This window comes from Hoplias malabaricus, chromosome 17 (genome assembly GCF_029633855.1).
Source record: "Hoplias malabaricus isolate fHopMal1 chromosome 17, fHopMal1.hap1, whole genome shotgun sequence".
NCBI lineage: Eukaryota > Metazoa > Chordata > Actinopteri > Characiformes > Erythrinidae > Hoplias > Hoplias malabaricus.
In genome coordinates, this window is record NC_089816.1 from 7679275 (window position 1) to 7691805 (window position 12531).

At 45.2% G+C, this 12531-nt stretch overlaps 1 protein-coding gene across 2 annotated transcripts in view; it reads left to right on the top strand.

The window, feature by feature from the left end:
* Nucleotides 1-12531, top strand: part of pigg (phosphatidylinositol glycan anchor biosynthesis class G (EMM blood group)) — a 117388-nt gene that overhangs the window by 61395 nt on the left and 43462 nt on the right. For both annotated transcript variants that reach the window (XM_066649280.1, XM_066649281.1), the window contains 2 exons: nt 1303-1587; nt 8351-8769. In XM_066649280.1, coding sequence (XP_066505377.1) covers nt 1303-1587; nt 8351-8769 — 704 coding nt within the window. The remainder of the gene's footprint in view (nt 1-1302; nt 1588-8350; nt 8770-12531) is intronic.

A 12531-nucleotide genomic window follows, 5' to 3' on the forward strand; every position in this document is an offset into this window, starting at 1 on the left:
AACACCTGTCATTGTAGTGTGGGAGGTTTCATGGCTAAACTGGAGCAGCCTGGTGGACAATCTTCATTAACTGCTCATTGCACCAGTAAGACCATGTGCATCCAATGGTTCAAACATTGTGTCCTGAAGGTGGTGCCATGTATCAGGACGACAATGCACCAATACACACAGCAAGACTGGTGAAAGATTGGTTTGATGAACATGAAAGTGAAGTCGAACATCTCCCGTGGCCTGCACAGTCACCAGATCTAAATATTATTGAGCCACTTTGGGGTGTTTTGGAGGAGCGAGTCAGGAAACGTTTTCCTCCACCAGCATCACGTAGAGACCTGGCCACTATCCTGCAAGAATGTCACAGGAATACAGTGGGGATTTGATTGAGTTCAGCAACAAGATCATTAGTGAGGTTGAGATGTTAGACGATTGATATGGATGACAAACACCACTTCTTCTCATCCCTGAGGTGTGGGATGGTGCAGTTTTATTGCTCTTCAGCCCAATACTGGAGGAATTTATACCCCTCTAGCACACACTTGGCATTACCTGTGACAGCAGTGGGTGAATAAAGTAGCTAAATGGACTAATTAGAAGAGGTAGCTATACATTTGGCTAATGACAGGGTTTTTGCGTTCTGTGAGTACAGCATTTCACCTCAAACTAATATGTTGTCTAACTCTATCTCAGAGTGTTTTTAGATCTGAATTGTATCACGCTGCTTTGGGAGCATTGAGGCCTGGCTGGAACCGATCCTAGATCAGCAATCCTCTGAGAGGCTAAACCCCTCATTAATTTCCCTGGAGCTTTAGTTCTCTGTTGCCTGTTGGTCTGTACCTTCTCAGATGAAGTATATATACAGTTCAGGGATTACGAAGGCGGTCGGATGCTATTTGTGAGCACACGCTAATGGCAGAGTGGGTGTGAGACTGATGGCCTGTGTGTGCAGATGTTTAGCCTGTGGATCAGACCCTGGGATTAAGCAGGAAATTGTTGGGAGAGGATATGGTAATTGGCATTGCCTTTTAGTGTGCCAAGGAACACTCGTCTTCTTTTACATCGTGCCTTTCATTCGAAGGTTAAAAAATATATATATATATCCTTTATATATAAAACTTAGACCGAAAATTAATTATTATTATAATTCTTATCATAATCATAGTCAGTTTTATGTGTTTATTTACATCACCACTTTTACTTTTGAGTTAAAAAAGTCAGAAAAGAGTAAGAAAATGAAATTAACCCATCTTTGTGTGTGTGTGTGTGTGTGTGTGTGTGTGTGTGTGTGTGTGTGTGTACTTGCTGCAGGTGCTGGTGCTGCTGCTGCTGGCCATGCCGGAGGCTCTGAGCGGGTCAGCATGTGTGGACATACCCGTGTCTTCCGCGTTCCTCTCTCTGCCCTTCTACCTGCTCTGTCTGCTGGGCTCCTCCATCCACGTGCTGGTGTGCACCTCTGCCGAGGCATCCTGCTACTTCTGCTCGTTTCCCTGGCTCCTGGCTTTCGCCGTCATCCTCTTCTCTGCAGCCTTGCTCTGCTCTCTGGTTGCCATGGCAGCCAGACGTGTCCCTGTCCCCGGCAACCCGCAGTGTAAGGTGAGTAGACCTGAAGAATAGTAGCAGAACTTGAGGAAGTTGTTTTGTTTTTTGAAGAAGTTTATAACTCTGCCTGTCTTTTATAGTACCTTCAAGAGTTAAACTTTTGTTCATCACTCACTGCAAGTGTCAAAAAAACAGAAGTAAACTACAAGAGATTGTGCAATACTCTCGGGTGTTCTACTTAGTGTAGCACCTAAGACCTACTCAAAGTACCATCACAGTAATACACTATATTGATTTTTAACCACATTAAACATATTATCATTTGTGAAAAAATAGTAATAATCACAAACCAAGACTTTTTTTTTTAAACAAATACAGACCATTTTCACCTGAACCAAAATCAAACTGGATACTGCAAGGCAATGCATGGCAGTATCTACACTACTCAGTTTACAACAATGCCCCTAGTGTACTACTGTGTGTGTGTGTGTGTGTGTGTGTGTGTGTGTGTGTGTGTGTGTGTGTGTGTGTGTGTTTGTGTTCACTGCCACAGATGGGTTAAATGCAGGAGACACAATGACAAATAATTGCACATTATCACATTATTTAATAATATCCAATACTCATTCATTCATTCATTCATTCATTCATTCATTCATTATCTGTAAGTGCTTATCCAGTTCAGGGTCACGGTGGGTCCAGAGTCTACCTGGAATCATTGGGCGCAAGTTGGGAACACACCCTGGAGGGGGCACCAGTCCTTCACAGGGCAACACACACACTCTCACATTCACACCTACAGACACTTTTGAGTCACCAATCCACCTATCAACGTGTTTTTTTGGACTGTGGGAGGAAACCAGAGCACAAGGAGGAAACCCACGCAGACACAGGGAGAACACACCACACTCCTCACAGACAGTCACGTGGAGGAAACCCACGCAGACACAGGGAGAACACACCACACTCCTCACAGACAGTCACCTGGAGGAAACCCACGCAGACACAGGGAGAACACACCACACTCCTCACAGACAGTCACCTGGAGGAAACCCACGCAGACACAGGGAGAACACAACACACTCCTCACAGACAGTCACCTGGAGGAAACTCACACGGACACAGGGAGGACACACCACACTCCTCACAGACAGTCACCCGGAGGAAACCCACGCGGACACAGGGAGAACACACCAACTCCTCACAGACAGTCACCCGGAGGAAACCCACGCGAACACAGGGGAAACACACCACACTCCTCACAGACAGTCACCCGGAGGAAACCCACGTGGACACAGGGAGAACACACCAACTCCTCACAGACAGTCACCCGGAGGAAACCCACGCAGACACAGGGAGAACACACCACAGTCCTCACAGACAGTCACCCGGAGGAAACCCACGCAGACACAGGGAGAACACACCACACTCCTCACAGACAGTCACCCGGAGGAAACCCACGCAGACACAGGGAGAACACACCACACTCCTCACAGACAGTCACCCGGAGGAAACCCACGCGGACACAAGGAGAACACACCACACTCCTTACAGACAGTCACCCGGAGCGAGACTCAAACCCACAACTTCTGGGTCCCTGTCGCCACCGTGCCACAATATCCAAAATTGATAGTTCTAAACGAGGAACTGTGAGATGTACCACATCATACACAATCTTTCTCATCCTCTGCAGTTTGATTTACTTTAGCATTCCCTGGAGTGGAGCCATAGGCTTTCCTTAATGGTATTCAGGATCTTGACCTGATCTGAGCCGGTGTCATAGGCTTAATTGTCCGTCTCACCAGGAGAATGGACTGTCTCAGCCCTCTCCCCCTGAGGCACCTCGACTCTCTTATAGTGTGTAAGCAAAGTGTGAACGTGTCAGCTAACACAGCATGGCGTTCTGAAGTAGTTGTGCATGTATGTGGTAAATGAGGATGAGCAGTGCTTCGCCCGCTCTGTGCTCATGGTGATGGAGCCAGGGCTCGCTGGTAATTGGTTCACCTTTTGGTCTGGGAGGCAGCTGTAGTAACATGCACTCCTTTATTGCAGCGCAGCCTGACATTCTTCACCCCCTGCTACTTAACTGCGTGCTTTTTTAATGCTGCTACTACTTTCCAAATCTAAAGGTCTTATTAAACAGTGCTTCCGTACCCTGAGAATAGGCCACTCTAATAAAACCAAGAGTACTCGGTGCGAGAGCATCAGTGAAAAGGGTTTTACCCTTTCTAGAAGCACTGGACAAATGAGGAGTCTTTGAAATGAATGAAGAAAAAAAAATCTGTGGTACAGAGTTAATGACACAAGAACCGGTCAGTTCTCTTAATTACAGCTACAGAGGTGAGGAGTAACCGCTGAGTCTCTCTCTCTCTCTCTCTCTCTCTCTCTCTCTACATAACTGTGTAGAACACTGTTTAATGTGGAATGGATTAGGAATGTAATAAAGCATGCATGTATGCGTATCTTTGTAAAATGGGGGCAAGTAAATTGTGCTAGTGCCCATTGTCTTTTGCCCTTGGCCAAAGCAGGGCCACAACTAAGAGCTGGTTGGAACATCGCTGACTCAGCTGACTTGTTTTTCCTGACTCAAACCTGGCAACAGGGGGTCTGATGAGATTGATTGGCTGAGGGACAGCAATACCATCTTGGACCTGTTTTTTTTTTTTTTTTTGGAACGCAAAGCTTTGATGACGGCAATTAAACAGGAACTCAGAAACTCCGCCCTGAAAACTTTGTTCCTCTAAAGGAAAACATGCCTCAGCGTCCTTTAATTAAGCTTTTACAGGGGAATACTATTAAAGCTACCCATGTATTTCCATTCACTCTCCACTAAGCCATGCTGTAGGCTGCTTGAACATGGCCAGTGGAGCCCCAGCATTCGTCGTTAATGAACTGTTTTGTGTGGCTTCATTTTGCTGAGCTTTTCTCCTGGAAGAGAATTTATTTTATTATTTTTTTTTAAATATAAAAACCAGGTTTCTGTTCTCTGGGGCATGTGGAAAGAAAAAACAAAAACACTAAAAGTCAACTTCATGCATTTTAATAGTGTAAATGAAAGTGTTTGTAGAGTGTACTGCTTAATTAAGCGCTAATGCTAATACTGTGTGAATCCAACATATTTCTGAACACTCCTAATGCTTTAATTGCAGGTCCTGCTCTGTAGGAGAGCCTGGTATTCATTAGCTCATGGATACGTCTGTTGTCTGTTCCAGACAGAGCAGCTTTGGGGAATTCTGATGTGGCATTTAATTATTTTTGGATTATTTGCCACCCAATCAATTAGTAGGGTTGTCGTCCTCATTAATAATGATGTTGATTCACTGTTCACTCTGACGTTTTTCTAATAACCATCTTTTGATTATTATGTTAATTGAACTGTGGCTTGTTTCCATTTGACACCACAATCTAGACTCTCTGGAGAGGACTAGAGACAGCAGGAGAGAGCATGCTTGTTCTTGTTGGACATTACTTGTAATCTATATTCTTTAAAAAGTAAGCACAGTTGGTAATTCAAATAGGTGGCACGGTGGTGCAGCAGGTAGTGTTGCAGTCACACAGCTCCAGGGGCCTGGAGGTTGTGGGTTCGATTCCCGCTCCGGGTGACTGTCTGTGAGGAGTGTGGTGTGTTCTCCCTGTGTCTGCGTGGGTTTCCTCCGGGTGACTGTCTGTGAGGAGTGTGGTGTGTTCTCCCTGTGTCCGCGTGGGTTTCCTCCGGGTGACTGTCTGTGAGGAGTGTGGTGTGTTCTCCCCATGTCCGCGTGGGTTTCCTCCGGGTGACTGTCTGTGAGGAGTGTGGTGTGTTCTCCCTGTGTCTGCGTGGGTTTCCTCCAGGTGACTGTCTGTGAGGAGTGTGGTGTGTTCTCCCTGTGTCTGCGTGGGTTTCCTCCGGGTGACTGTCTGTGAGGAGTTGGTGTGTTCTCTCTGTGTCTGCGTGGGTTTCCTCCGGGTGCTCCGGTTTCCTCTCACGGTCCAAAAACGCACGTTGGTAGGTGGATTGGCGACTCAAAAGTGTCCGTAGGTGTGAGTGTGTGTGTGAATGTGTGTGTGTCTGTGTTGCCCTGTGAAGGACTGGCGCCCCCTCCAGGTTGTATTCCCGCCTTGTGCTCAATGATTCCAGGTAGGCTCTGGACCCACCCTGAATTGGATAAGCGGTTACAGATAATGAATGAATGAATGGTAATTCAATTATGATGGAATTACTTTACATTATTACGATGTAAAAGCACCCTGAAACACTGGCGTCCCTCTGCTCCCCCATCATCAACCATCACCACTGCAACCAACTGACGTTACTTCCCAGTGTTCACTTCACACAACAACAGTGGTGTCCTATGTTTTCTGTCTCTTTACATGGTGTTGTAATAATTTAGAGTAACTCCGTCATATTAAGGCTTCTCTGTGTTACCAGCCAGGGTTGCTTTTGTTTAGTCATTAACTGCAGTCTTCTTTCACTCGTGCTTTCGTGAGTGCACTGGGATTCTTGCTTCATTTCATAAGAAGAAGACAATGCCGAAGATGGCAAAATGTTAAAACCCATTGTCTGCTGTTAAAGGCCTCTGAAGGACCCGCATTGAGAGAGGAAAGGACAGAGGCAGAGAGATAGAGAAAGAGAGAATGGAGGAGAGATTTCGTCAGAAGGCCGCCGCCTTTTGTCTCGCTGCCAGAGCATTTAAACGAAGCCTGGGGAGGTTCACTGATTCCGTCTATGTGGCTTGTAAAAAGAACTCCAGCTGTTTCAAGTCTCAGTTCTAGATAAAGATGCCAGAGAGAGGAGGGGAGGGGACATCAAGTGCTCTGACTTGCCCTCATCATAACACACACAGCTTATCATCAGAGGGAATCTCCTGCTCGACGTGGATGAATTAACATATAAATAGCAAGCCCAGCTTCCTTTTTTTTCCCCTCTCTTCCTCCACGATATTATTCGGTTCTTATTCCTGCATCAAAACCTAGAGCCAGCAGAGACACAAACAAAGAGTGGAGAAACAAACTCAGGCGATTCTCCTCAAAGTGGATGCATTCCAGTTAGTTTCAGGAAAACACTTGTGGGAGCCAAATAGTCCCATGGAGGGGAATCGAGTAAAGCTCTCAGAAAGAGAGACAGACATATGTTAGTTCTCTCTCTCTCTCTCTCTCTCTCTCTCTCTCTCTCTCTCTCTCTCTCTCTCTTTCCCCTAGATAATGTTTACAAAAACATCAGAGTGTTGGTTACACTATTCATTTTTCCTCTGGCGAAGTTGTGCTCCGTGTTGCCGTGGGTGATGGATGGTGGTGTGTTGGACGCTGTGTTGAGACCTTGTCATACCCCCGAGGAGCAGCTACACACTGCTGGTGCCACAGCTACACACACGGCCATATCCATCATACACACCGTCCAGAGACACAGCATCCAATTACCATTTCATTACCAAACAACCCAAGGATTCTGACTGACTGTGGGGGGTCTGTCTGTGTTTCTGTCTTTGTTTTCTGTCTGTCTGTATGTCTGTCTTTAATTGTCTGTCTGGGTCTGTCTGTATATACAACTGTCTTTCTGCATGTGTGATGTTGTACTTCCTGTGTCTCTTTTCAAGTCTCTCAATGTGTTTATCTCTGTTCCATCCCTGTTTCTGTCTGTGCCTCTATATATATATATATATATATATATATATATACATGTGTCTTTGTGTGTGTGTGTGTGTGTTTTATACTGTACCGGGGCCAGAACATTTGTAGTTGCTGTTGTATTGTTGCTGGGCATGTAAAGTGTGAGCTTCGGTAACTGCTCTTTAATGATAATTATAAATGTGCATGCTCTGTATGTCTATATGGATGTTCAGCGAATGGTTGAGTGCAGTTATGAACAATTTACTGAGCTGTGTTGCTTTTTAAAAGGGGCACCTTTAAAGGAAACCTTCTCTTCCAGTTGATTATGTCCAGAGCAGCAGTGTATGAGAGGAAGCTGTCTCTCTGGGAACATTTCTTTTGTTGCTGTCTTTATGGTGGGCTGCGGGAGGCAATAGGAGTGTTGGTGAGAGTGAGTGTGTGTGTGTGTGTGTGTGGCTCCACCTTTTATTGCTCAACCCTCCAACCCTTGCTTTCAGCAGCTTCTTAATAACACACTGAGGACATCATTTTGTGTGTGTGTGTGTGTGTTATCTCAGTTTGGGAGTTCTCGTATTCTGTTGTTGTGTGTGCTGTGCTGTCTGACTGAATGGATACTTGGTCACAGTTGACTCGTAAGCCTGCATCTTTGTTTCGCCTGCTGTCAGACTGAGTTCTTCTAGTTCTTTTTTCTCCTCAGATTCATTCATTCGGTAGCCATTTTCTGCTTCGTCTCCCCATTTCCTCCTCGAGCCAAAAATCTCCCTTTCACTCCTTCCACGTCCCAGCCTCTCTCTTTTTATCCCCCTTTTCATCTGATTGTTGAAAGACGCAGTTTGGGTTCGATATTTGGATGCCGTACCATGGTGAGCTATCAGATGAAATGAGTTCGAGAGCATTTTCTGAGTTTCTTTTCGTGGGGTGTGTGTGTGTGTGTGTGTGTGGTGTTGGGGAGAGTGGTTCAGATAAATTTTAAGGCTGGAGAATAAGTAGTAGCTGGGGAAGATGGCGTTTCTTTGCACCACTTCTTTCTGTTGAAATTGTTACCACTGTTGTCACCATTACCGCAAGTCGATTGGCTCCAAGTACATTTTACACTCTCTTCCATTCCAGACATTTAACACCTTTCTTTTAATTAATTAATGAATTCCTTTAATTAGTTCTCAGGGCATTTTAAACTCGGGTGTGGTGGTGCATTTGTTTTAAAATCTCTCTCTCTGTCTCTCTCCCCCAGACGTCCTCAGACTGGTCTTTCTCTGAGCTGGACGTGCTGCTGTTGACGGGTACAGTTGGTCACACCCTGAGTCTTGGTGCCAGCAGCTTTGTGGAGGAGGAGCACCAGACCTGGTACTTCCTGCTCAACACCTTGTGCCTGGCCGTCTTCCAGGACGTCTGCAGGAAGTACTTCAGGGAAAAGAGACGGCCAGGTGACGATGAAGACGAAGGCCCTCTACTGCTGTCTTCAGTCGCGGAGGACGCATCCCAAGCCGGTTTCTCGCCGGCGGCAGAACTGGGAGTCAGCACGGGGTCAGAGAAGTGGCTGGCTCTGGCCACTCCCATCCTCACTCTGGCCTGCTGCCGGCTTCTGAGGTCTTTGAATCAGACCGGAGTGCAGTGGGCACATCTGCCTGACCTCAGCCACTGGCTCAACAGGTAAGGAGGGTGAAGGCACATACAATGATGGATCTTGTATTTTAGCTAATTAATTATTGATGACTTTCACAATATACACTCATTACAATATACCCCTGACATGTTTCCACATGGTGCTACCTAGATGCATGGATTTTTTTCCAGTGCATGGCACCTACCTCCACTTTTTTTTTTGTCCTCCACCAATCAAAGGAGCGCGAATGTAAAAGACCATGGCGTGAGTTTTCTGAGCTGCCATTGTGAGTCAGATCAAAACAAATGTGATAATTACTGTATCCTGGAGATTTTACAGGCTCCTAGTTTGTGCTGGATGTCTGCATAATGATTGACAAGTCTCTCTGGCCAATCAGTGCTCTGCAAAGTATACACAACTTGTTTTAGTCCCTTGGAACCACAGGTGAGCAGGTCCCAAATTTGGATAATGGAAAAGGAAATAATAAGAGTAGAATCACGTAGAATAATGTAGGTACCATGCAGTGGAAAAGATTCAGTAGTTTCTAAGAGAGGGGGCTCACATATTCAGAGCAGAACTCACATCACGGGCTTGTGTTTGATTGTGTAGTGTACCAGTAAAAGCTAGCTGAAGTAGGTATGTTTTTTTTATATAAACGTAATGGTTTGGCAGTACATTTCTGTCCACTGCTGCTTCATTTGCCACTGTGTTTCCAACACATTCTAGGTTCCCATTTTCTCTTGGGGCTTGCTTGGCATGGGTAATGAGGTCCAAACAAAACAGGGCGTTGTAGCGTAGTCTTGGACAGAAACCTTTCGTGGTCAATAGGGTGTTCAGTGTGATATTCAGAGTTGTTTTACAGTGCTGGGATGGAGCTGGACATTCAGACCCTGTATATTTTCTGTTGTGCAGTATTGACTGGGTTTATGAGAAGCTGAACCATCAGCCCTCAATGACATACAGCTTTTCTGCTTGCAGCGCCACTCTCCCGATCCTCTGTAAGCCCTGTCATATTGCATCCAGCCTTGCCGCCTTCCACTCTGATGGCAGCCAGGTTTCATTAAGAAGTCCTTTTTTTAATTGGCTGAGCCTCAGTCAGACCACAGCCTTTCAGTTCTGGTATAAACTTGAGCCATTGATGGTAGACACTGACGCTCATTTAGGGCCAGAAGAAGCTTTAAAGCTCAGACAGTCGCTCCAGACTATTCAAATCTGATCTCGTATTTAAGCTCTTCAAACTTCGGAAAAGTCCTTCAAGAAGTTTAAAAGAAAATGGTCAGTTGCCTTGTGAACCACGAACATCTGTATCATTGCGTTTTTAATTATTTAGAGTGGATACAGTTGAACAGAATTTGGCTTAAGCACTTAAAAAAAGAGTGTAATTACAATGTGTGTCAGTACCACTTTTTTCCAATTTGTTTGCTTAATAATCCTTGGAACTCTACTATTTCCAAACACACTCTGCCCTGCCGTCTGCTCCTGTGTGTGTGTGTCGATGTGTGTGTATGTCTTTTGGGGTGTTAACTGGCATTGCTGTACACACACTGACAGACGCTCTGGCTGCTGCACACACCGATGTGTGCCAGCCTTCATTCTGGCCCATTAACCCCGTCCAGAACAATCAGCCAATCAAAGAGCAGCCTGATCTCACACACTCGAGTGTGAAGGAAAGGGTGCCAAGCCTGACACATGCCGGAGATTCACTGTGTACATTCACAACATTCTGAGTCATGTTTCCACTTAGGGTTTGCTACAATGTTTGTGTCTAAACAGCTTATGAAGCTCTTATAACCCTTAGATGTCTGGAGTTTTTACTGTGGTTTTTATAATACATTTAAAAGTCGACATTCATTCATTCATTCATTCATTGTCTGAAAGCACTTATCCAGTTCAGTGTCGCGGTGGGTCCAGAGCCTCCCTGGAATCATTGGGAGCAAGGCAGGAATACACCCTGGAGGGGGCGCCAGTCCTTCACAGTGCAACACACACTCACACACTCACAATGTGTATTTTTGGACTGTGGGAGGAAACCGGAGCACCTGGAGGAAACCCACGCAGACACAGGGAGAACACACCCCACTCCTCACAGACAGTCACCCGGAGGAAACCCACACGGACACGGGGAGAACACACCACACTCCTCACAGACGGTCACCCGGAGGAAACCCACACAGACACAGGGAGAACACACCACACTCCTCACAGACAGTCACCTGGAGGAAACCCACGCAGACACAGGGAGAACACACCACACTCCTCACAGACAGTCACCCGGAGGAAACCCATGCAGACACAGGGAGAACACACCACACTCCTCACAGACAGTCACCCGGAGCGGGAATCGAACCCACAACCTCCAGGTCCCTGAAGCTGTGTGATTGCGACACTACCTGCTGCACCACTGTGCCGCCCCATATATAAATATAAATATTTATACAATTTATATAATTATATTTTATACATTTTATAAATATTTATTACACTGACATGTGTAACAACTGTGTTGAGTCTGGTCTTAAGTTTTTACAAAGTTTCCAGATCAAGTAATAAAATGTAAAAAGATATATATATAACATAAGAGAGTATTGCAGTCAATTCTGGGCACATTTTGCCCTGTGCCTTCTGTGGAGGTGTGCTACCTGACCTCATGTTCCATGCACAACATCAAGCTCAGGTTTGTTTTCTGATAAGAGATTTTTTTTTAAGGAGGTTTGAGCCAGACTTCGGATTTAAATTAATCAGAGTCAGACAGAGCTGCCAGGTCAGGTCTCAAAGTCATGAGTTATGGATCTGGTCAGGCATTTGTTTTATGCAGACTTCTGGCCTTCTCACCTTTATGTGTCTGATCTTGAGATATAAGTCTTGTTTTGTTGGTAGATGTCCTTTCACCGTGTGTTGAAAGCCTCTCTCTTCATGTAGCCTATGTATTAAACTATTTCTAATACTACTTTACGTATTTTTGGGAGGCAGTACCAACACTTTCAGTAATCGTACCTCTTCCATAAATGCTTACATATGATACACATTGCATCATTGTGTGTTACATGTTTAACATTCTCCAGTCTCACAACCCGTAAGTCAAGTGTATCTTATTTGTGCCTAAATCTAACAGAAAAGGCTTAGTATTTCTGTTGATTTTTACACAATTAGGCACACTTTTTATCCATGCTTTACTTTTATTTTTTGCCAGAGGAGACCTACCCACTTACAGAGCCATTGGACGTTTTTGTATCCAGTTGATGCAGCCTTGCTGAAAATAACACGGATCAATACCAGCTCTTTAATGCAGTCCCCTTACTGTAGACGCCTGATAGAACCTTTGCTGAGGCAAAAAGCCACAATCATATTCTCCTAGCACCCCACAGTGCTGCCGATAAATAACCATGATTGCTCTCATCATAAATCTGGGCTCGTTTATGGAGGGAGAAGATGGACAGACGCCAGGCCCTCGGCGGAGGTTAGAGGGGGTCGGCAGAGGGGAGATGGTTGACGTGAGAGGCATGTGTTCCTACTGCGTCTGCAGCAGTTAGAACACTTTCTCTCGTTATGTGTATGCGGCTGCTACTGGGAAAGACCGCAATGAATCTCCATTAAAGCCCAAAGCTTGATTGGGGTTTCACATTGTGAGAGAATATTTAAGTGCCTAGTGCAAAATAGAAGCCAATTATAATGTTTTCTAGAGGCTGGCTGGAGTTTCTGGGTTCATGTGAATTGCCCGTCAAATGTGCAGGGTCATGTAGCTTTTTTTAAAAATGCTTTAAATAGCTATGATTCAAAAATAGAATTCAATTAAAACAATATATTGAATC